This window comes from Triturus cristatus, chromosome 1_2 (genome assembly GCF_964204655.1).
Source record: "Triturus cristatus chromosome 1_2, aTriCri1.1, whole genome shotgun sequence".
Lineage (NCBI taxonomy): Eukaryota > Metazoa > Chordata > Amphibia > Caudata > Salamandridae > Triturus > Triturus cristatus.
In genome coordinates this window covers 895,084,347-895,110,635 of record NC_140580.1, presented here as the reverse complement: position 1 = coordinate 895,110,635, position 26,289 = coordinate 895,084,347, and the positions used below count along the sequence as shown (strand labels likewise).

Below are 26,289 nucleotides of genomic sequence, written 5' to 3'. Positions count from 1 at the left end.
GAAATGAAAGAAATTGAATGGCTAGGAGTGGGCGCTGTGGGCAAGTTTTGAAAAAATAAAAGTATTATTGAAATGAAGCTGTTCCTCTGCTCTCCTAATCGTGGCATCTCTTCTTTTAGATTTATCAACTGTCAAAGCCAAAGTTCTTTGAAGCATATGCTTTTCAAATTACTAAAACAATCTTAGACTGTGCTTCAGCTTGGTACTTCAACGTGAATGGTATAGTCTGGTAAGTGACATTTTTTATTTACTCTTTTGGCTGTTTGTAAATGGGGAGTAGGCACGACCAGCGGGCTCGTTTCTTGTTGCTTTTCTCACCAGGAAGTGTCTTTCCTCGCAGAAGAATACAGCTAACACCAGTTAGAGGTAAGCTCTTTCTTTAAAAAAATAAATAAATACGAAAGCATGCTCGGTCAGAGACTGATCTTTCTTTAATGTTTAATCTGCACCGGCTGGAGATAAGAAGAGGCTAATTTCAAACTGATGTTTGTGGGCTCCCTTATCATACCAAACACCACACATATGAATAATCCCACCCAAAAATAAATTGCACTGATTTTGCTCATCGCTTTCTTTTGAACGAATGGAGTTTGGTAGGGCCACATTTTACCACCTTCCTTTCACTCCTTGTCACTCTTGTCATTTGGTGTTTATTTTAATAGAGGCATTCTCCTTCAATTCCTGCATCTCTCGTAGCCTAGGGCATTTTCTCTTTCACTCCGTCTCCAACTATATAGTGCTGATTTTATCTATTTACCCTTTTTCTCTCTGTGTTTCTCTGACTTTTCTGTCACTATCGCTTAGTCACTTTAACGTTTATCTAAGTCACTCTACCTTTATATTTTACAGTCCCCTCACCCTACATACACTCTTTCTCCCTTTCTCTATGTACCGGTTACTGTCATATTTCGGACACTAACTCTGTAACACTATCTCTCAGTTGGGTGAATCACAGAACGGGAATAAGGCTACAAGAGATGTGCACAGATCCAAAAGGCTGTTTTGTAGTAGCTCACTGCTGTAAGGCGGAGTTGGCAGTTCTGACTGTGGGAGTATACGGCCCCAACAATGATGATACGCAGTTCTATCAGTCACAAATTACCTTGCATAAATCTATCCGCAAAATATTACTTTGACGGGCACAGTATGTGTGATATTTTAGAGAAGCCATACACCAATATATTGTCAATATTAAAGACAAACTAAGGAGGTTTGCCAATTCATTGATTTTTGCTAATTAAGATGGACAATTTTGTCGATATGATCCTCCTGACGTGATGAAAGAACGAGAATATCTTTAAAACTATGGGCTATATTAAAACAGACGCAATGGAACTTCGGCACCGTCTAAATATTGATAAACATATTTTTCACCAACAGAGACTGTGGTGAACAATTCCATCTATGAAATATAAGTGAATGTGGGGAGGAGTTTCTCTCACAACGAACACACAAGTAAGCATTTAAACTAAGAGATTGGTTTATAGAATGCAGACTGACTAGATAACCGTGTTATAACGCTTTTTGGCTATGGTATTCTTTGAAGGTTGTTTATTCGTGACTTGGTTCACCGGCCGGTGAATAAGGAAACTGAAGTCCATTCAAGAAGAGATTGAGGTAAAGGGAGCTAAAGCCTTTTTTAAGAGTCAATGGAGTAAACGAAGTTCGAATGTTTGGATGATTCTGACAGTATGAATTTTATTTTCAGCCTGATTTTCTACGTCCTGAGGAGAACCAGACATTAATGTCCTAAGGGTTCGAAATGCGTCGACTGTTTTCATTTTGAGCCAAATAGGTGCCCACTCCGATGGGGAGACCACAGGGTGCTCACCACGGATCAAGTGTATAAAAAGTCAGAAAGTATTGAGTGAGCCCAGTAGGTCCACCATTTGAAACGGTCCTCTGAAATTGAGCAAAAAAGTTTTGTAAATAATCAAAATGGTTTCAGAGGCACCGCTTGTTTTGAAATGTGAAAAAAATCTGATGAGAACAAAAGCTGTATAGACAATTGGTAGATTGTACATATATTTTTCTATTTTATTTGTATCACATTTGTGTGTCTTTGTGTGTCTTCAGTGTATGTCCAAGATTTTTTCTTGATTTGTTTTGTTTAAATTTATAAACAATGATTCATCACCAAAAAAAAGATAACTAATAACTAAAAAAAGAGTATTTGAAAAAGAAAAAGAAAATTCTATTTTTTTTCCAACCAGAGTGTTTAGGTCATCTGGTGTGTGGGATAATTGCTTGGGTTTGAATGGTATCCGTATTGGCAGTTGTTTGGTTGGTACCTGCTAAATTAGTAGCATCACTCTACACTTATGCGCCAGACGCGTGCATGACTGGTTTGACAGAAGCGAGATTAGAATGGCAGAGACCTCGACAGGGCCATTGATGATATTTTCTAATGGTACTGTTGCTCTAAGACGAAAGAGATATTGTTCAATGGGAGGCACCATTTAATACACTTTAAAGATATAAACCGTGTTTACTATACACCGGAGAGACTGTTTCAATATGGATTGCGCAACGCAGCAGGATGCCAATGATGCCACATGCAAGGGGCTGGGTTTATACACACTGTTTGGTACTGTCCGGGGGTACAGGAATTCTGTAGAAAGGTCTTTCAAGAGTTGGGAGTTATTGTTGGCTCTCCCCTAAAGATGGATCCAATGTTAGCTCTGCTAGGTTACGACAAGGAAATAGACAAGGCGACTAGGAGGTTGGTAGCTATTGGTTTATTACTAGCTAAGGGCCAAGTGGCAATTAAAATTTGAATAGGTATTTATAGAGTGCTACTGTCACTCTGAAAAGAGCATCCTGGCGCTGTGCGGGCGCAAGTTAGGTGGACAAGAACAGGCCCTATATGAGGGCTGAGTAGAGTTCATCTGAGGAGCCGAAGATCCAAGTCTACAAGGCCTTTCTGAACTGATTTTCTGATTTGATCAGCATTAAGTGTATGGGCATAATATTCCAGGCTTTGGTTCCTAATGCAGCTATGGTTTTTCCTCCTTTGGTTTTGCACCGAAAGCAGGGGGCTTAAGAAAGTTTACAGATTAGAGTCTAAGTGTCCTGGCAGTGGTGTAGGGGGTGAATCTGGCCGGAAGGTATGTAGGTCCTAGATTCCTGGATCCTCTGAAAGTGATTAGGAGTACCTTGAATATGATTCTCTTAGTAAGGGTAGCTAAAAAAGGGTTTTAATGGCAGCTGAAGTGGAAGACCTACATGGTAATTTTAGCCCTAGATGTGTACCGTTTGTAATCTCTTGAGTGTTTATTTGCTCCTGCGAGTAGGCTGTTGCAGTAGTCTAGGTGTGACAGGATAAGTGCCACTGCAACAGTCTTACGTGCAGGAAGTGGGATAAAATCAAATAATTTTTAGTGTTTTAATTATGTTAAAGCATATCCCTGCCACCGTCAGGGCATGTGGTCGAAAGGAGAGTTAAATATCGAATTTCACTGCCAGGTTTTTTGCCACTTCAACCGTATTTGGGGGTGTAGGTGCGTCTTCTGGCCACCATACACTCGGCTCGAAGGGATTGTCCTTTCCTATCAGCAAGATCTCCGTTTTATTTGTATTACATCTAAGGTGATTCATCCACTGGATGACCTCTGTCAGGCATAATTTAAAATTGAGTTCTGCCTTGGTGGAATCTTTGTCCAGGGTTAAGATCAATTGTGTGTCATCAGCGTATGCCGTTACCTCAATATGAAAAAAGGAAATCAAGGAGATGAGAGGGGGTCATATACATGTTAAATAAAAAAAGGGCTGAGGGAGGAGCACTGTGGGAGGCCAGATGTAATGGGACGTTCGGAGGAAAGAAACGTTCCTAGGGCCACTGCTTGCCTTGGGTTAGTAAGGAAGGATCTGATCCTAGCCAGTGCTGTATTTGAGATGCCGCTATTCTTGAAACGTGTGAGGAGGATATCATGTGAAATGGTGTCAAAGGTAGCTGACAGATCGAGTAAAATCAAAACCGCCTTCCTGCCTTTATCTAGAGTAGATTTTAGGGTGTCAACTATTTCCAAAAGCGCAGATTTCGTGGAGTGCTTAGGGTGGAAACCTGATTGACGTGGTGTAGGATCTTATTGGTTTTGTGGACGTTGGATAATTCTCTGTTGACCAGTCTTTCAGTAATTTTACCCAATATAGGTAGCAACAACATTGGTTGGAGGCTTGTGAGAGTTAATGAGTCGATATTCTGGTTTTTTTCCCCGAGGTTTAACTATAGCCAGTTTCCATTCATCTTGGACTGTGCCTGTGCTTATCGAGGCGTTGACTATCCGATTGATCACAGGGTTGATGAGGTCTATGATTTGAGGCAAAATCATAGGTGGGCAGGCGTCGAGAGGAGAGCCTGATTTGCAGGCAGTTATTGCTTCACGTGTCTGTTCAAGTGACTATGTTTCAAAGGCCTGGAATGAAGGACCAATATGGGTCGGGTCAGTCTCCAAGGCCAGATTCTGCGTAGGGATTATAGTACGTTCCTTTTGTATATTATGGATTTTTTCTTCAAAAAAAACTGCAATCTGGTTGCATAAGGTCTGTGATGGGGGGGGATTTCTCTACTCAGTGTTTTTGGGTCTGTAAAGGACTGGATGATCGAGAAAATGGTTTTCTGATCGTGGTGTGCCTCAAAATTTTAGTTTGAGTAGTACGCTTTATTTTTAAGCTAATTTAATGTGTATGTGGTATTGTTTCTGATTAGTTTAAAAGAGTTTTTATCTACCGGGTCATATGTTCTTCTCCACTTTCGTTCCAGTTGTTTACACTGGAGATGTAGTTGTGCTAAAGTGGATGTGTACCACGGGGCTTGGTGGGTTTTAGCTTTACGCTTCTTGATAAATTCTTCCAGTGGAGCTAAATCATCACTTATTGATTTCATCCACTTATGGAAAAGTTGCGTATCTTCCAAAGTGTCTCCAGTTAGGGTGGGTATAGATGCATAGGCAATGGAAGGCAACTTTGGACTGGTAACCAATTTAGCCCATTTGCGCCTAGGCTGTGATAACGGTATTTGCTTCGGGGGAAAGTTAGCAACTGGCATAATAATACTGAGGGGGATGATTTTGTGTTCAGACCATATTTGAGAGATGGGAGTGTCAACCATTAGCGAGGTGGAGTTCGAACAGACTCCATCTAGCGTGTGGCCTGCTTGGTGAGTAGGAGTTACGACCAGTTGGTGAATTCCAAGTGATTCTATGATCGAGAAAATTACTCACTCCTGGTTCATTTCTACATTCTAAATGGCGATTAAAGTCTCCTAAGAGAGTGAAATTAGCGTACCTGAGCAGGAGTTGGATTAGAGTGACTCCAGTTGATTTTAAGAAATCAAAACTGGGCCTAGGAGGACGATAGATTAGGCCTCCTGTAAAGTCATTGAGTTTGAAGCAGAATCCTAGGCTTTCCGCTCCCGTCAAGGAGTGGAGGTCAAAATTTGTACATTGCAGGGAGTCGCGAAAGAGGATGGCCAGCCCACCTCCACCCATTTCGTCTCTGTCTTTCCTACAAATGGTATAATGGGGGCAGGGGAGTGCTTCAGCAATGCCTAGGTTACACCATTCCTTAAGCCAGGATTCAGTGAGGAAAAGGAATATCGAGCTGTAGGTTGATAAATCAATTCTCTAATATCTTGAGTGTTTACAGATTGACTGTGCATTGATCAGCACCCCTTTAAGTGGCGAACTGCTAGATGATAGCACTTTAGTATCCATGTATTTCGGGCAGATGTCTGTGAATATGAACCCGTTCTGCATTTACGGCCTGAGAGGGGACGTTTGGCTGTATCAGGTGTAAATCGGCAGCCACATTTTTTGCTGGTGTCAAAACTTGAATAGGCTTGGCGATAACACAATACCTGGGCATATTTGGGCAGCATAGCTGGCGCTGGTCACGTTCTGGAAGCTGACGGGCGTAGACCGGCTTGCCTTTGGCATGCCCGCTGCACGTGTCCACTGTGCGTCTGCGTCAGTGCTCTCATTTATGGGATTTGGAGAGTTATGCTCCAAGAGCAACTAGCCCGACAACTTTCCAAAATGGCGGTTGGAGGTGTCTAGTTCGGGGACAGAGGGAAGATCCACTTCCAAGGATCGGGGAAGCCCTCCCCGCTAGGCCCACAACACGTAGCCCTTAAGCAGCCTAAAAACAGCAGCCTAAAAACAAGTAAAAAGACTTCGCCTGCAACATGCAGCAGTGCAGGGGTTCAGAGCAATTAAAATCCAGGAAATGTGCAATCAGTGCTTCAATTTTAAAGTCCAAAAGCCGTGCAAATTACAAAACAGTACATTTAAAACAGTTGAATCGGATAAATCGCTGCCCCTAATGTGTCACCCTCACTCACGAGAGCCGCTAGATGTCCCGTGTGACAGTAGAGGAATGGAACACAGACCTGGTATACTGCAACACGCAATCAGATGTATATAGTGAGCTTCTTCCACCACAGAACCGATACAAGGACTACTGGGGGCCATATAAGATGTATTTAGTAGGAAAAGAAATGGGAGAAGCAGAAGGAGGGCAAGAGTAGATACTGCACAGTGCTGGATGATGCGGGGAAATTGACTGTGTAAGTACTGAGAGATAGTGGGAAAAAGTGGTTCAGCTGTGACTGTAGAATCTACAAGGCTTTAACTGTTAAAAGGGACCTGCACTAGCAATGGACATAATATGTGGATGAAGATTTTTGCACGGTATTTTAGGAGGACCACCTCAACAAACCCGTTCAACAGCCTAGTGTTTCCGGTTTCAAACGTATGCTAGTATACTGGTGGAAAGCTTCTGAATTTAAAAATGAGTTTTCACAGCTCTAATGGCACATTCCCACATGTGTTTAAAAGTGCCCCCATCCTCTTAATTGACCTGTATAGTTCTAGAAACTTGGAGAGAAAGAGATGTGTTTTTGTCTGACATTGCTTCCCAGTTTGGAATTGCATATTATGACATTCCAAACATTTTCATTGCGGATCAGAGTCTGATTTAGTTTTGGAGTTATGCTAATCGGTAGCATGCATGTGCAAGTTCTTATTCACTGTGACTTTTGTTGACTGGGTGAAACTAGAGTGCTACACCAAATTCCTCATTTGATATGGATGTCCATTGCCCAGAAAATAATGGATGTTGTAGTTAGCTGACAATAGCAAGTCCTATTAGATTAAAGTATGACTGATTTTGAATAACTGAAAAAGTGAGTATAATAAATAGTACGTTGGAAAGTGAAGATGAGTAAGGGCCTTATTATCACACTTTTATGCTACTGCAGATGCAAATTATCGAACCCATAATTACCATTTGCAAGTGGTGTCGTACGTAGTCAGTGTACAATTTGCACCTAGTTAGGAGTTGCAATCCTCTGAATAAGCAATGAGTGCAAATTACACATGATAGCACCCAGTCTGAGGAGTGCAAGGCATTTAATGCAAGATTGTTTTTGGCATTAACTAAGGGTGCAAACCCACATCTCACACAGTTTGCCCCAGAACTATAAACGCAATTCAGGAGCAAAGGGATATTTGCACATGAAACCGTATTAGCTGCCTTATGGTAATCAGGACCTGAGTGAGCTAACGACTGAAAGACCATGGGTAAGTGACAGAAAACAAACAAGAGAGACTCAGATTTAGTAAAATACATTTTGAACAGGTTTAGTACCAAGATCATACATAGATCTCAGCAGTACCTAATTTGAGTTGGTGGTGGCCTGCGGGTAGTGATCCCAATTGTTAAAAATTAGAAGTATTTTCCTTGTTTGGCCAGTAACCAAAATTCTGAGAGCTGCCCGTCAGTCTGCATTGAACATGTATGCATTCCACTGAGAAACAACAGACCATGAGCCATGCTGCACTGGTGTATTTTTCCTCTCAAAGGTCCAGCCCATGACCCCCCTCCAAATGGGAACATGCAAGTGCCCTTTAAAGTGATCTTTGTGAAACTAGAGTTGTGAGACGTTGGCCTGGTATATGCTGTCCACTAGTTATAGTGCGGTACAAAAGGGGGTGGTGATGGATCAAACCCAGATCTGTTGACTGGATGTGAGTGTTTGATTGGTTCTGATGCTCCGTCCATCACCACCCCCTTTTGTACCGCTTTGCTCGCCATAAGTTGGCAGGGTATGCTCTGACGTTGAGTCCCTTGCTCACTTTGCCACTGGATTCACGCAAGCCTGGCTGAAGACAGCTGAAATGCCAGAAACCGGTCCTAGGAAGCTTGTTTCCGGTCCAGGGAAGGCATGGCTTGGCGGTTCGGGCTGGACTGTTCCCATGAGGCACAGGGTCAGACTGATTTGCATATGGCCATGTCTGAACTGGGGTGGCAGAGTGGGCTAAAGAACGGTGATGGATCAAACCCAGATCTGTTGACTGGGTGTGAGTGTTTGATTGGTTCTGATGCTCCGTCCATCACCACCCCCTTTTGTACCACTAGTTATAGTGGGCACCCTGCACCAGTCCAAACAACCACTTATTGATGATAGGTTAAAGACAACCTTTATTGAAAGCTATCCTAGTGGTAGCTATGGAGAGCAGCCTTCAGGCTAAGTCTTGAAGAAATGTAAAGCAGCTTGTTTTACCAGTCTATAATCTCTTGAATGACCAAATGAAAGGCAACCACACCAGGTATATATTTAAAATATATGTATTTATTTCTAAACACACCCTACTAGTCTCTTTATGAGGCTAGAGGTCCAAACACTTAAGTTACACTTCAAATATTACAGTAAAATAGCACAAATACACATTAGGCTCTAGGGGCGAGGCAAACCATATACTAAAATAGTGGTATAAGAACCACGACTTAACTAGACAAGGCCTAGAGCCTGTAGAATCGCTGGGACCCCAAGGTAGTGACACAGGGGACCCACGGGGCCGTGTGCAGTGTGAGAACACAGCCGCAAGCTCCCGTTAGCTTCTAAGGGGAAAGTCGTGGTTAGATTTTTAAAGATTAGGGACACTTAGAGATGAGCTGGGACCAAACCCTTTTGGACTTAGGAAGTTCTAGGGTCAACACCCACGGGAGCACCGCAGTACTCGAGTTACCTCACCCAGGGAAGCCAGGTGCATAGGTGTCAAATGGTGTCGGGTCGCGTCGTCGTTTTCAATGGGAGCCAACGAAGAATTGCTACTGCCAGGAAGATGCGAAGTGTCCGAAGAGATCCGAACCTGGATCGAGGATGAGAAGAACCTGAAAGCAGAGGGGACAGAGTCTGGGTCACTAGCCAGTGATCAGGGGCACGATAGGCAAATACCCACCGATATCGGGTGATTTCAGGTGAAGGAGGTGAAGCTCGACTCTTCAGCCACAAGGACCAAGAGGCGTCGACAATGACCAGAAGCTGGGTTTGAGCTGTCCCACGAAGGATGTCGAGTGCTGCAGCGTCGGTGCCCGGATTGGACACAACAAGCCTTGGCAACAGCAACCCACGCAGAAAGGAGAAAGATGCTTCGGTGCAGACCAGCAAGGTCTGAGGGACTCACCACGTGGTGGGGAGTCAGGGCACGTCTGGAGCAACCAGGGAAGCCCAAGGAAAATCAAAGTTGCCTTCACAGGGACCCACCAGTCGATGGACCAGGGATCACGAAGGAGCCTCGAGCTGAAATGCAAGAAGCGGGCTCACGGAACACTCGTGGTGTGTAGGCCCACAATCTTCGGAGCAGATGGTGCTCGGGGCGTGGGCTACAAGTAACCCAAAGCACGACTTTGAGACACGTCGGGAAGTCAATGCACTTGCAAATATGCACGGTGACCAGGAGTTCCGGTTCCACGTTGCTCACGAGGGCTGCAGGTCTCAGCTTTGCTGGGGACTCAGGTCGGCCTCTTAGAAGTCTGGAAATCCTCTTCCTGGGCTGCAAATACTTCGGAGTCCGGCGGGAGCTTTGGAGATGCAGACCAGCAATTGCTTCGTTGGTGCCTGCCCAGCAGGGGAAGTCACTCCTTGACCCAAAGGGAGATTTCTTCATCATCTAGTCGTTAGTAGAGCGTCAAAGTTCCAGGATTCAGTTACAGAGTTTCGTCCAGGGATATCCAAGTCCTGTTGCCAGGGGTTCCTTACTTATACCCAAGGAAGGGGTTGGACTAACTCTAGGGACCCACCTATGGGAGGGTTTGGAAAGAGGGGTGGCTACACCCATTTCTTTTGCCCAGTTTTACGCCAGAGCAGGGGCTGGAAGACCCTGAACCGGTTTGAGCTGGACTATGCACAGGGACACCAAATGTACCCCCAGTGTAGGACTTCAAAGCACTCTGAGAGTGCTCCCACCCAGCCCCAATACACATCAGCGTGTCTGGGAGGTGGTTACACCCCCCAGTGACAGGAAACCTATTGTCCAGGCCTCCCCTGCCGGAGTTTCGGTCAGCAGCAGGAGGCCAGATCCGTGTCTGCAGCATCCATTTTGTGATGCCAGGGCTCTGTTAAGTTGGTACCGGGCATACCGGGGCTGTCATATCTCTCCCTCTAGAAGGGTGGGATCATACTCCCACACCAGTTACTGGTGTGAGGGTATGATGCCAAGGTGTTTGACACCAAACACGGCATGTTTCCGTGCAGTCAGTCCAAAGTTTGCATTTACTGTTTGGTTATAATGCACTTGAGAGTATATGGTCAGGCTGCACCACTGACAACCCCGGAGAAGAGATTCCGAAGGCTGCAGAGGGGCTCAGCTCATGCCTGGGCACCCTCTCACATATAACGAAGCACCCTGCCTTCAGGTTTGAGAAGGCCTGCAATAGGGGTGACGGATAGGTTTCTATATGCAGTGATAGGTGAGGTATAGTGAACCTATAGCTCAGTAAGGGGTGCATGCACCACCTTACCAAGGCTGCAGTAGCAGACCTGTGGTGTCATTTTGGAGGGCTTTCCAGGGGTGGCACAATACATGCTTCAGCCCCTGGTAGGCCTCTGGGGTACCTATGCCCTGGGTACATAGTATACCATATACTAGGGACTCACAAGGGTACCCCAGAATCCAATCTGGAGTGTACCTAAAATACATGGAATCAATTTAGAGAGGAAGCAGCTAGGCTGGGGTCCTGAATAGCAGGGCCCCAACCAGACTAAAGTCGAAAAACAGTGTTACAGCAGCAAAAAGTGGGGGTAACCATTTTGAAGCAGATCCTACTCTCCTACAAGAGTTTTTTTGGTAAATATATGTCAAAATTGGGTTTAAGATGCACTATTGGACACTATGGGGCTTATTAAGATGTCAGTCAGAGTTGCCTCTGACCGAAACAGTCGGGTCACCAGTTACGACCACCTGATTACAATGAGACTAAACACTGTTCAGTTGGATACTCACATTTCTCTACGGGAGCTAGTGTTACAGCAGTAAACCGGTCATAATCCAGGCTCCCATTAAGAAATGTGGGTGTGTTTAAAACCCTGCACCCTGTGGCAGGCACCCCATGGAGCTTGCCACACAGTGCATGGATTTACAGGGGGGCACCCTAGGTACCCCCTTGGCCAACAACTGTAAGCTACGGTGGCAAAGGGGCCCCAAAACTCGCTTTCCGACAGCCCTGCCATGTTGGAAAGGCCGGCACGGAAAGGCTGTGGGAAACAGATATCATAATCCCGATCGGGGAAATGCCGTCCATGGATGATTATGGTGTAGTTCCGACTGGCCAGAAGACTCAGAGAGCCAGTTGGAACCGTGTCGGAATGACCAGCCAGTTCACACTCCGACAGCAGACATCATAATTCGGCGGTCGGACCGCAAACGACTGTGCTGGTCGGAAAGCCTCCAACCGCGGTCAGGAATCTTCCGACTAGCGGTTGGAGGCTTTCTGACGGACATCGTAATGAGCCCCTCTATTTTCAAAATGTTCTTGGGGCTAACCCTTTGCTAAAGGCAGCAGGCTCACTTGCTATGTTCGCTGAAATCCAGCTTTGTGCATTGTCCATTCAGGCAGCAAACAGTGCCACTGGGATAAGTGATCGAGGCAACTTAAAAAAATATATATATGTATAAATATATTTTCATATATATTTATACATTACCTAATGGCAGTCGCCAGTAGGTAGTTATAGTTAAGACCAAAGTTTCCATAAGAAAAGTGTTTTCCTATGTTTCGTTAATAACTTCGGTGCCAATTGAAGAATCTCCATGAAACTTTCACAAAATTTCCCGTTTTCAGGTCTCGCCTGACCCAGCGCATGCGCTGGTCTGGCGAGACTTATTGAGAGGGCTCCAAAAAGTGCTACCAGGCCAGCCTAGAGCCACAGTGCATGTGCGCGGGAGCGCGTGCCGCGATTTACCGCGATTACTTTCACTTTTTTAATACAAAAACACATTTGATGTTTGATCGCGATCACTTTCACTTTCGCGGCCGCACGGCCTCTCTGCATAGCCAATAGGTCTCGCTTTTGGGACCTTATAAGTATTTAGTTATGCAACTGTTGCATGGCTAAACACTTATAAGGTCCCAAAGGCGAGACCTATTGGCTATGCCAATGCTTGTATTAAATGGTTGAAAATACGCTAATTCTAGTGACAGAGACAAGACACTGTTTTAATGAACGGTGGAGGATAGGGGACTTCTTTACACTAAAGACAAACAGAAATGAATGTGCTGAATATAAAGTTATGTACAAACAAGTTAGTAATATTGCTGTACGCATGCCCCTCTTCATTTAACATTAGGCTCGCCTCGGTGCGCCTGCGCGGCTGAGCCTGAATACCTCCCAGCAGTTTTGATAAACATTTCCTGGCAACTCTTGTAGCAGAGAGGGTCCTCTCCGCCTCCTTCCAAGTCACAACGGTTTCGGATAAACTGTATCCCACATGAAACAAGCATTGGCATAGCCAATAGGTCTCGCTTTTGGGACCTTATAAGTATTTAGTTATGCAGCAGAATATCCTTGGTGCAACAACATCAACTGTTGCATGGCTAAACACTTATAAGGTCCCAAAAGCGAGACCTATTGGCTATGCCAATGCTTGTTGGTTCTGCTGCTGTGTTGAAAGTTTCTCGGTGATCCGTAAAGCGGGGGATGAGAAAAATGAGGGAGGGTCCCAAAACTGGTTTTCCCTGTTATGTCTATGGAGTTTTTTTTCATTTTTTAAACACGACTACAGCCCTAACTGCTAAACGGAATTAGACCAAAGTTGGTAGAAAGCTAGATGTTGGTCCAGAAAGCGTACTTGTGATTTGGTGTAAATCCATTCAGTCGTTTTTTAGATATCTATCTATAAAAAATATAGATTTCCGGAGACACGAGCCCTTGCAGTAGACTTGCGAATCCTACTAAAATTTGATTGGCTGTCAACACTTCAACGAGGAAGTGTTGGCAGCCATCTTGGAAAAAGAAAAGGGAGTAGGATAGGACTACTCTGACCCCCCTATGGCCTCCCCCGCAGCCCCGGGGACCACCACCTCCCCGGAGCACAGATGCACTCACTAAGGGGATCCGTTGCGCCCCCCCAGGGACAACCACCTCCCTGGGGCAAATGTGATCAAAGGAGGGGGGCTGCATGGCCCTCCCTCCAGGAGTCGTAGATGGCCATGGGGACTGCCGCCCCCGAGGGCCGGCTCCATAAGTGTCCCAGGGTGCCTACCCCTGGGACATTGCAGTTTGCTATGGCACAGCTGCTGCCATGCCTTAGCAAACAGAGCGCTCCATCTTGAGCTTGCTCAAAGTGGAGCACTTCGCTTTTTACACACAGGGAGCGGCATGCCAGAAACTCCCCGTCTGTAAAATGCAATGCCGGCTCCTGCAGGAGGCGGGGAGCCAGCAGGGACAGTGGGCCTTCAGGCTCTTCTTGCAGTCCTCAACGAGGTGGCCATGCCCCAGGTGATTGGGTCCTCGGGCCTGAAAATGTATTCAGGAGGGGGGCTGTGCAGTCCCCCTCCCATTTTTTTTTTTTTTTTTTTTAAAAGCGGCAGGCCGCGGGGGAAATTCATACAAATAACCAAAGGTTACAGGGACGTTATAATTAGGAAATTGAATTATTTTTTTTTTTTTTTTTACAGAGACGTTATAGTTAGCCTCCGGTTTCACAAACCAGAGAAATTCAGCAGCTATAGTTAAATGAGCCAACTATAACTCGCGCCCTTGCAATGCTCTGCTTAGAACGTCACATATTACATCACTCATGACATGGTCAGTGACATCATTCAGTGACTATGGGTGTTTTTTAAAAGTTTATGAATGTTACATTTATATACAAAGGTGTACTGGTGAATAAGTGGGTGCAGGAGTGTCTGTATCGATGATTCAGTGGGGGTGCAACTGACTGTATAATTGAGTGATTAGGTATCTCAGTGAATGTATGGCTGAATGACTGGCTCTGTGAATGTCAGTGTCTGTCTGTCAGTTGGTGTCTAAGTGGCTGTATGAGTCTGTGAGTGGGTATGCGAGTGGCTGTGCAGGTGACTGACTGATTGGCTGAGTACCTCTATGGGTGTCTAAGTGTCTGTGTATGTTGGTGAGGGAGTGAGTGCCTGTATGGAGGAGTGAGTGGGTGGGTGAGTGAGTCAGTGGCTGGGTGAGTGAGTCAGTGGCTGTATGTGTTAGTGTGTGCGTGCATGAGGGTCTGTATGGGTGTGCGTGTGTACGCAAGTGTATGGCTGTGTTGGTGGGTGAGTGACAGTGGTATATAGGTGAGTAACTGGGTATGTGAAAGAAAGTATAGGTGACTGATGTGGTATATGAGTGACTATTTGCGTGGGTAAGTGAATGTGAGTGGCTATATGATTGTGTGCTTCTGTCAGTGACTGTATAGGTGAGTGAATACGTGTTAGTATTGTTAGTATTTGTATGAGTAAATAAGTGGGTGTATGGGTGAGTAAGTGGCTGTTTGATTGACTGTATGAGTAAGTGTTTAGATGTGTGAGTAGCACTATGGGTGACTAAGTCAGTGTGTGAGTGGCTGTATGGGTGAATATGTCAATGGCTGTATTAGTAAATGAGTGGGTGTATGAGTGGCTGTATCGGTGAGTGAGTGGATGTGTGTGTAGATCTATGAATCAGTCAGTGGGTGTGTAAGTATTGGTAGGGGTCTGTGAATGGGTGTGTGGGAGCTGGTGTATCAAAGGTTCTATGGGGTGTGAGTGGGTGTATCACTGATTCTGTGGATGATGTCATGAGTGATGTCATGAGGTCATAAGCAGTGCACTGCGGGGCGCGAGTTATAGTTAGCAGAGCTAACTACAACTGCTGAATTTCTCTTGTTTTGTATCAGTGAAACCTGAGGCTAACTAGAACGTCTCTGTAACCTTTGGTTTATGTATATATGTATATATATATATATATACACACATACATACACATATATACACACAAATATATATATATTTATTTTCACTGAATAAACAATAGGTTTCAGGGACGTTATAGTTAGTTGGACATTTCACTCGTACAAAACCAGAGAAATTCCACAGTTAGTTCAGCTAACTATAACACGCGCCCCCGCAATGCACTGCTGATGACGTCACATATTACATCATTCATGACATGGTCAGTGACATGTGGCGCTTACTGGAGGCATCGTGCCGGAGGCCCCGCCCCCTCCCTGCAGCACTCAGCAAACGCGCCCCCTGGCGCATTGAAAGTTGGGGAATTAATTCCCCTTGATTACTGGGGGTCCCTGGGGGCCCACTAGCTCACCAGGTACCTCCGGTATGCACCACAGGGCTGCGTTGCAGAGAGGCGGTCTGAGGCCACGCCCCTTTTGACACCTCTCTGCAACGCAGCTCTGTGGCACTTACTGGAGGTACCTGGTGGGCTAGTTGGCCCCCAGGGACCCTCAGGATTCAAGGGGACTTAATCTTCCAAGTTACAACGCGCCAGGGGGCGCGTTTGCACAGTGGTGCAGGGAGGGGGCAGGGCCTGATATGGCAAGTGTGGAAACAATATTGTGCTGCTGTGTGTCACTATTAAAGCAGCAGTTTCTTTCTCATTTAGGCCTCGGCTTTTCTTTTCAGGACGACGTCATTGCAGGATGCTCTGTACCTGTGCAGCTGAGGCCACCCTGCCAGGGTCGAGGGCCCTCTGTTCAGAGCTCTGATTTTATGAGGGGACATGACCCCGCCCGCCTCCGACGATGAAAAAAAGGATTTGCCTGATAATACAATCGGCTGGAGACGAGTAAGGGACGCTAGAGGAGCACCTCCTTGGGTGGAATGAGTAAGCTGCTGTTTTTAAGACTAATGTATTTTCTTTATGGCAGCACATGGAGCAAAAGCCACTATGGAGAAATAATTTGGACTGCAATGTGTAAAGACTGCCAATAATGATTACCTTTTTTATGAAATTCGAACTTACCTGAGTAGAATGATGGATTGTGGGAAATGAAGGAATAATAGAACAGTTTGAAGCAGTCCTTTGTTTATTTTGCTCACCAATGATTAAGGCCAATTTAGGTGCCGAAACACGTCTGGAAACAATAATGTGCTGCTGTGTGTCACTATTAAAGCAGCAGTTTCTTTCTCATTAAGGCCTCGGCTTTTCTTTTCAAGACAACGTTATTGCAGGATGCTCTGTACCTGTGCAGCTGAGGCCACCCTGCAAGGGTTGGGGGCCCTCCGTTCAGAGCTCTGTGTTTTGGATATATACATATATATATTCACTGAAAAAACCATAGGTTTCACACATGTTATAGTTAGCGGAAATTTTACTGATAAAAAACCAATGAAATTCCACCGTTATAGTTAGTGCAGGCAACTATAACTCACGCGACCGCAATCCTCTGCTGATGCTAATACTGTATTTAGACACTTATTTGCCCATGTCTTCTTCCATACATTTTTAGCTATACATATATTACAAATATTTTTTTTTCATAAAGACACATATGTCATCAGCAGAAGATTGCGGTCGCGTGAGTTATAGTTGCCTGCACTAACTATAACGGGGGAATTTCATTGGTTTTTTATCAGTAAAATTTCCGCTAACTATAACATGTGTGAAACCTATGGTTTTTTCAGTGAATTTGCAAGGTTTTTTAAATGCTAATTCCTAACTATAACGTGTGTAAAACCTATGGTTTTTTCAGTGAATTTGTACGGTTTTTTAAATGCTAAGTTACTTTACGCCATTCGTGGCGTGCGCGCCCACTTAACGCAGTTTGTTCCGTGCGCGCACGGTGCGCTTCGCGCACCGTGCGCGCACAGTGAGCACGCGGTGCGCTTTGCGCACCGCGCGCCCACTTTACGCAGTTAGTGCCGTGCACGCACGGTGGGCACGCGGTGCGATGACAAAGCAAGAAAGCACGTCAACAAATCTGTTTCTGCTTTCCTCCGTGACTATGGTATGGGTGCCATTTACCACAACAACTTGCGTTATGACATGCAAGACATTTATAGAGGAGATGGTGTGCACTTCAATGATGAAGGGAACAGAGTCTTCCTCTTGAACCTTAGACTCTGCATCGGTACTTACTTGTAGGTACCACTAAAAAATCATTTCATAAACACAACGGCTCTTTTTAGAGCCCCCTAATATCTAAACACTTAAATCTGATTTTCCTTTTTTTTTTTTTTTTTTTTTCTACCGTACGCTTACCGTAAGCTTACCGTACGCGTACCCCGTGATTTTTTTTAAAATCAATAAATGTTTTTTTTGTACTTTTCTGTCCTTCTTTGACCCCCTTACAAATGTTAGGGGGTCTGTAACTCTCCTCATTGCCCCCTTTCCTTGTTTTCACTCTTTTTTTTCAGAGTGAAATACACAAAATGGCGGCCGCCGCTTCCTGGTTTCGGCCGATTCGAATGTTTACTAAGATCTAAGAGCCAATCAGAATCGCGCTCGCGCACGCCACCGTACGCTTACCGTAAGCGTACGGTAAGCGTACCGTAAGCGGGCTCAGATATATATATTGATTTAAAGGCTATTTTCTCAGAATCTACTGAACAGATTTACACCAAACCTACAAAAGGCACTTCCTTGACCTAGGGACTACCTCTCTGCCAAATTTTGAGTAATTCTGTTCAGCCGTTCGGGCTGTAGCTCGTTCTAAAGGTCCTATGGAAAAATGCATGGGAAAAACGCGTTTTGGGACCCCCCTTTTATCTCAGCCCCCGCTTGACGGATCCCCCCGAGACTTTCAGGGTAGGAGCGGAGCGTAGCGCCCCACCTATTTTGAGAAATTCGCGAGGATTCGTCGACCGGCGCCAAAGTTATTCAAAATAGAATGTTGAGGTTTTCCTATGGAAACGTGGTCCTAACTATAACTACCTACTGGCGACCGCCAGTAGGTAATATATATATATATATACACACACATACACTGAAAAAAACCATAGGTTTCAGGGGCGTTGTAGTTAGCTGGACATTTCCCTCGTACAAAACACTAGAAATTTCCCCGTTATAGTTAGTTCAGCTCACTATAACTCGCCCCCCCCCGCAATGCACTGCTGATGACGTCACATATTACATCACTCATGACATGGTCAGTGACATCACTTATGACATCTCAAATTACATCACTGATGACATCATCCATGTGATAAATTAGTGCATCTTCTCACACCCGAATATAACCTTTGATACACAGACTCAAACTTTCAGACGGCCATTTTGAAAACCATAGATACTCCAATACCAATAACTACATACCCACTCATTAACTCTTAGGTCTACATACACCTCCACTCACTCACCTGTACAGTCACTCATACTTACAGTCACTCAGTACAGGACTAGCATATGCATTTATACACCTATATAGACACTCACACACCGCCAATCATCCAATGAGGTACTGACACACCTAGTCAGTCATGCAAATAATTAATCACAGTCCAATTTACTCACCTATACAGTTAAACTCAAGTTCACTTTCTCATAAAAATACTACCACATTCTGACGCTCTTATACAATTACTGATACAAGCACACTCATCCATTCAGCCATTCTCGCAATCACACACTCACCTATAGACAGTTATATACTCTTACACACATATACACTGCGTTTCACATATGGAGTTACTGACACATGTACAACTGAGATGTACATTCAATCACTAACACACCCAACCATACAGTCCATCACAGTTGCACTCTTAAAACCATGCACCCATAGAATCACCCACTCACACATCTATGCACAGAGTCACACACACCCTACCCACACAAACACTCAGGCACCCATACAGATACTCAGACAACCAATCAATAACCCATATAGACACTCATATAGCTATTCACTAAACCATGCAGCCACTTATACACCAACACACAGACACATACAGACATTCACACAGTTTAGTCACTAGTCTGCAGTAAGATACATTTAATGACTCACATAGAGTCAGTTACGCACCTAGAAAATCATCCATTCACACACTTGTACACCCACTCATTCTTCAACAGGCCTTTCCCTATATATTAAACATATTAAAACTTTACAGAAACACAGACTCACTGAATGACGTCATGAGTGATGTCATTTGAGATGTCATCAGTGATGTCACTGACCATGTCATGAGTGATGTAATATGTGACGTCATCAGCAGTGCATTGCGGGGGCGCGAGTTATAGTTAGCTGAACTAACTATAACGGGGGAATTTCTAGGGTTTTGTACGAGGGAAATGTCCAGCTAACTATAACGCCCCTGAAACCTATGGTTTTTTCAGTAAATTTCAAAGGTTTTGTAAATGACAATTTTTAATGTATCAATTGTAATAATGATTTTTTTGATACTGGTTTACTACATTTTTTTAACTATTTTTAGATATATTTTTTTAATTACATGATAATTACATTATACATTACAATACAAAATATACTTTCTCAGAATGAATTACTTTATTTTAAATACTTGGCAAATGGGCAACAGACTTTCAAGTACAGTAGTTACAGTTGTTGCAATGGGCAACAGAATTTCAAAACACAAAGCAACATTGAGCTCAATGTGAATTTCTAGTTAAATGCATTAGTTACTTTATGGATTACTTTTCTAACCACAGGACTGGATCCTAGATTCAGTCCTTGGACATCTGTAAACAGTTGAGTAAAAGCGTTTTGGTTACAGTAGTGTTCTTTAAGGATTATTATTGTATTTTAAAAGTTGACACTTAGAGAATTTTTCACATAGAATCACCAGTGTAATCCTATGGCAAAAAATTCACTTAGCAGGTAAGTAGTGTTATCGTTACTTTTTCTTACTCAGTGGTGGATCCTGGATCCAGCACTGGCCAACCTCCTGTAAACAGTTGAAAGAATGTGTTTAAGTCATACAGCCGATTTTTTAGGAATATTTTTAGTTTGTGAAAATAGACACTTAGAAACTTTTCTGGTGAAAACCACACAATAGATTCCTATGGAAGGAAATACAAGTTACTGGTAAGTACGCTTAGAATTACTTTTCAGGGTCAGTGCTGGGCTAAAAGATGCAGCACTGGGTCCTCTCCTGATTACAGGTGAGTAAATCTGAATTCGTCGTTCGGCTGATTTTAGAGGAATATTTGTACGTTTCAAAAATGGACACTTCGAAAATTTTCTGGTGAAAACCACACAATGGATTCCTATGGAAGGAAATACAAGTTACTGGTAAGTACGCTTAGAATTACTTTTTAGGGTCAGTGCTGGGCTAAAAGATGCAGCACTGGGTTCTCTCCTGATTACAGATGAGTAAATCGGAATTCGTAGTTCGGCTGATTTTGGTGAAGGAAGGGGGCGGGGCCTGAGGTGACGTGTGCAAACACGCCCTGTGGAGCGTTTTAAGTTGGAGAATTAATTCCTCTTCAATCCTGAGGTCCCCTGGGGGCCAACTAGCCCACCAGGTACCTCCAGTATGCACCAGGGAGCTGCGTTGGAGAGGTGTTAAGAGGCCACACCCCTTTTTACAACCCTCTGCAATGCAGCTCCGTGGCGCTTAGTGGAGGTACCTGGTGGGCTAGTCGTCCCCTAGGGGACCTCTGGATTCAAGAAGAATTAATTCCCCAACTTAAAACGTGCCACAGGGCGTGTTTACACACACACACACATCACCTCAGGCCCCGCCCCCTACCTTCACCACTGTGCAAACGCGCCCTGTGGCGCGTTTCAAGTTGGGAGATTAAGTCCCCTTGAATCCTGAGGTCCCCTGGGGTCCAACTAGCCCACCAGGTACCACCATTAAATGCCACAGAACTGCGTTGCAGAGAGGTGTAAAAAGGGGCGTGGCCTCAGAACACCTCTCTGCAACGCAGCCCCCTGGTGCATACTGGAGGTTCGTGGTGGGCTAGTTGGCCCCCAAGGACCCCCAGTATTGAAGGGGAATTTGTTACCCCTCTGCAAACGCGCCAGGTTTGCAGAGTGATGAAAGGGGGGGGCGTGGCCTCCTCCCCATCCCGTTTTTTAAAAATAAAATTCTTTTTAAGAAGGGGGGGCTACCCTTTTTCTTATTTTTTGGCCCTGGGGACCCCATCCCCCAGGGCCTGCCCCCTAATTATTATTTTTTTTTAATACTGTGGAGGGGGGCCGCGTGGCCCCCCTCCCGAGGCCTTAATCTGCCCCGGGGACCCCATCCCCCGGGGCATGGGACTTTTTCTTTTTTTTAAAAATAAACATTTTTAGGGAGGTGGGCTGCGTAGCCCTCCTCCTGTGTCTACTTAAGGCCCCGGGGACCCCATCCCCCGGGCGGTTTTTTCATTTTATTGTAAATTTTTAGGAGGGGGCCGCGTGGCCCCCATCCCGGGCCACTTATGGCCCGGGGACCCCATTCCCCAGGGCCTTGCCACCTCGCTGGGGACCATGGGGGGGGGGGGGGGGGGAGCCGGCATTGCTTTTCCACATGGGGAACAGCTAACATGCTGCTCCCCATGTGAAAAGCAATCAGCTTTGCTATTTGGAAGAGAGAGCAGGTTTCCTGCTCTCTCTTCCAAATAGCAAAGCAGTTTGTATTGACAGGGTGGGAGACGCGAGGCTCCCGCCCTGTCATTGCAAACGGCAGTGTCCCGGGGGTGGGCACCCCGGGACACTGCAGGAGCCGGCCCTGGGGGGTGGCGGTCCCCAGGGCCATCGAGGGCTCCAGGAGGGGGGCCGCGTGGCCCCCCTCCCACCTCTTTTAAAGCCCTGGGGGGGGGGGGTGGCGGTCGAATTTATTAAAGAGGCCAATCCGTTTGATGCCTCAAGGATCCCGGGAGGGGAAGGGGTCTTGCCGCCGGGTCCGTAAAGTACTTTCCGGACCCGGCGGCAAGAGGCTCATTAGGTGACATACGGGTGCTGAGCAGCAAGGGCGGTGTGCCATATTGCTCCCACCCCCCTCCCGGGATCCTTGAGGCATCAAACGGATTGGCCTCTTTAATAAACTCGTTTCTCTCCCCCATTATATATATATTTTTGGCTGATTTTTTCACTGTAAATACTTTTTCACACAGCAGTCCACGGTAGGGTGAACCTTAGCGCGTTCATACCACCGGGGCTCCGCACTCCCACTCTGGTCCTGATGAAAGCCTGTTGAACACTCACTGAGGCAGAAACATGTTGACCGCCGTGGAGTGAAACAGGTCTTCTATTTTTTGACCTTCACTCCTTTTTACTCCTTTCCAATTAGCAAAATTATTAAAACTTTATTTTTTGACTCAATTGGAAATTTTAAATTCACTACCACCTCACACGAACCCCGCTCCGCAGTAACCTGGCGTTGTAGCACACTGGGATGACATTCGGTCATCCCAGTGGAGCCCGATGATGAAGCATGTCACCAACCAGGTTGGCGAGTGATGGCTTTTATACCAACTGGGTAATATTTATGGAGGTCTGCATTCTTCTTAACAACATATCGGCTTGTTCTGAACTTGTGGATCAGTGCTCTTCTGATTAGTAGTGCCTTGTTTTTACTGACTTGGTTTACACTGACTTTGTTGTTTTTGAACAATTCCTTGAGGGGACTAGTCGTGTTGATCCCTTCCTCTCCTGTTGGTTATTTGTTATTCAGCAGAAGCAGACACGACTTTTGACAAACCAGCTAAACCCACACCTACATGAGCCGTGCAGCCCTAAGTAGAATAAACGCTCCACCACTGCAGTGTGTGCCCCACACCACCACCTTGATTACGCCTTGAACTGCTTGCCTTTTTACTCTGAGAGTCGAGACCTAAAAGGGTGTACTTGGACCTCGGTTTTTAGTGGCTATAGGAGGTCAGGCCCCGGGAAATCAGTGGTAAAAAGACTCAACCCCCACAGTTGAGGAGCAATAATCCATGAGTGCCACCAATCCCCGAAAAGGTTCTGACAAACAACAGTGTAAGATGTAATTTTAGGTCCTGTACAGTTATGAATCCAAATCAGTAAATCCATTCATAAAAGACTGGGAGCAAAAGCACATAATAAGTAGTAAGGGCCTGCATCATGGTAAACAGGGAAACATGAAGACTAGATGGTCAGACGAACCATACGTAGAATGAAATATTTCTATGTTTTACCAAATATTGGAAGGTTATGGCTGCAAGCTATTTAACATGGTTCTCGCCACCCTTCGTAGAAAAAGCCCACTAAAGAACTCAGACAGCAGTAAAAAGGAAAAAGTAACACAGGTTGCACAGCAGAGTTCAGTGTAAACTTACAGAGGGAAGCAATTAGGTGTGAACACAACAAAAAACTCACCCACTCTCCGACTCGAGGCAAACCACAGGTACATCAGTAGGGTCGGAGGTGAGTTGTGCCGCTTGTTGAGCAAGAACAGAGATCACACCAGCATGTTCATCCGAAAGGCTTCCTCGACCTAGGGCAAAAAGCACATCAATATGGCTAAGCATACACTAAATAGCTAAAAAGTTGTTGTACAATGATGAAGGTTTCTTAGGGCTAACACTAATATATAGCTGTTATTTGCCCCCATCTGTTCAATAAGTCTACACTGTTTGATAAGAAATAATTATATGACTCATGTTGTGTGACATGTAGTGTTTACACCAATATAGCCAAAGCCCTAAAACCAAATAATTGGCAAACATTTTGTGCATGCCATTTTCCAGGCACATGGTTTGACAGCAATCGTTTTCTGGTCAAGAAGATATAAACTGTCAGAAAGATGGATGGTTGTTTTTTTTATGTTAAGGTAATCCTTTAATTGTTCCAAGTATTAAGTCTGCGCCGTACCGAGGCCCTCCTTCACACTAAGACCTGTGGAGCTGAACAAGAAAAACTACCTAGAATCTGAAGGCTCTCTAACCCATTTTATAAGGTTGATAATTTTATAAAATAATTTAAATGTAACATTTATCTATAGAACGCATGACAATGTAGCATCCAAAGTAAAACATTTTAATATGACTCAAGTCATAGATGGAGTATTTGTGCCTGAATCCTACTAAAAACCTTCCATTATTGAAACCCACAGAAATACAAAATGAGCAACGCCCCCAATTAACAGCACCTCCCCTTTGTCCCAAAATAAATAATTTACAAAAGAAGGCTGTGCACCCACTAGGAGCACCCGCTGCTCAAAGGTGCGACCTAAGGCCACAATGTAGAAAAATACATATAGAGGTGCACCCTTATTGAAACCCATTCGGTCATCAGATCTGAGCTCAGAGACTGAGATAAAGCCGTCGGCTTCAAGGTGGTTTCTAGAGTGTAACCATAACTCCAACATAAAGATTCTCCTCTATTCTCAACCTGTTTACACTCTTTTATGTAGTACTGGTACCATATACTGCCTTATGAAAGTAGTTCAGAGCTTTGCATGGACTTACACATGACCATCTCCCTTCACTTGGTGAGGACGCACGTCCTCAACAGCTCCACCCATTTACTATGATTGGTGTTCACAGAATCCCGCTTCCGTCACACTCATCACAATTCTGTAGTATTGGGTACTTGCATTTTCTGTGGATTTTCTGCCCCACCCCGTCTTCTGTCTTTAATTCTTGGCACAATCAGTCTTTGCAGCAACGATCAGGTTCAAGTCATGCACAAAGTGCCACAGTAATGTGCCGCAGCAGGTTTGCAAAATTTCTAGAAGACTAGCCTGGAAATAACCATCTGTCACATTACTGATACTTTTTTCACTTCTTACATACCAAGCTAAAGGTCATAGACTCACTGCCGAGACCATCTTGAGCAGGATATCTTCCGATTCTTCAGGCACCATTCGATGCCAGTAAACTCAGTTCCTGGCATCGGATGTTGCTGAACGTATTCTTTCAGCTCCAACGCCACAGTATAAGTAACCACTGCACCAGTCTGAATGTCAGTCTGTGCTCCTGTTCATTGAACCCTGAGGTGACTGAGTCTATTCTAAAGTCAAGTCAAATCTGCACAAGAAACCAATGATGGCATTTTCCAAATACTAACTTGAAGATGCTGGTACCTAAGACCAAGTGATTATACAACCTACAAAGATGCCGGACAATGAAGTCAAGTTCAATCTGCCGGTCACCTCAAAGCTTCCACCAGCATCTCCCCTTTCTATTGTGCCCAGTTCCTCAGGCAGGACAGGTGATTTGGAAGAAGCCACCCGTCAAACCTGCGATTGCAAAGTTTCTGTACAATAAGTAGGGGCATCCCATAGTTCATATAATTATCTTTGAGAAGCCCCGCTCAGTTAGAGGTAGTAATGGTAGGCTCGCTAAAGGACACTTAAGTGTACAGAGATGCCCACTGGCTCGAGAATTATAGAAAGAGCAACCAATCTGATACTTTCATATTTAATAATGCCAAAACAAACTATGCTGAGCTAGGATTTATATCTCAGGCATGCCTTCCTGCCCGAAGGTGCTTTATAGGAGTGAATATTTATGCTTAATCTTGAGCTGTTTAGCGCACGTTTTGTGGCTTACTACCTGGGGTTGTTGCCGGTTGCCGCTTGTCTTCGCGGAGGGATTCCTGCAGCTCCTTTAGTTGTCAGAGGGAACTTGACATTCCTGCCTGCTCCATCCCAGGTCTTGCCATCCACCACCCCGCATGCGGACCTCTGGGCCCAGGATGCACAGCGCTACTACCGCCTGCCGCTAACGAGGGGGATGCGTTTTAGGTGATCTTGCGCATAAAGCGCATCCTCTCCCCCCGGGGTACAGGACGCGCTGTTTAGCGCACGTTTTGCTGCTTACTGCCTGAGGTTGTTGCCGGTTGCCGCTTGTCTTCGTGGAGGGATTCCTGCAGCTCTTTCAGGTGTCAGAGCGAACTTGACATTCCTGCCTGCTCCATCCCAGGTCTTGCCATCAACCACCTCGCATGTAGACCTCTGGGCCCAGGGTGCACAGCACTTCTACCGCCTGCCGCTAACGAGGGGGAGGCGTTTTAGGTCATAAAGCGCTGCCTCTACCCCCGCGCAGCGGGACGCACGCGGGCCCGTCCTTGTCAGGAAGAGGCAGGGCCACCCCGCTTTCATTTTATGCGTTGGACAAACAACGTGGAGCCTTCTGTAACT

At 45.2% G+C, this 26,289-nt stretch overlaps 1 protein-coding gene across 2 annotated transcripts in view; it reads right to left on the bottom strand.

The window, feature by feature from the left end:
- LAMTOR5 (late endosomal/lysosomal adaptor, MAPK and MTOR activator 5) overlaps positions 1-26,289 on the bottom strand; it is a 67,912-nt gene that overhangs the window by 25,615 nt on the left and 16,008 nt on the right. For both annotated transcript variants that reach the window (XM_085615269.1, XM_085615273.1), the window contains exon 3: positions 23,523-23,640. In XM_085615269.1, the coding sequence (XP_085471395.1) occupies positions 23,523-23,640 (118 nt within the window). The remainder of the gene's footprint in view (positions 1-23,522; positions 23,641-26,289) is intronic.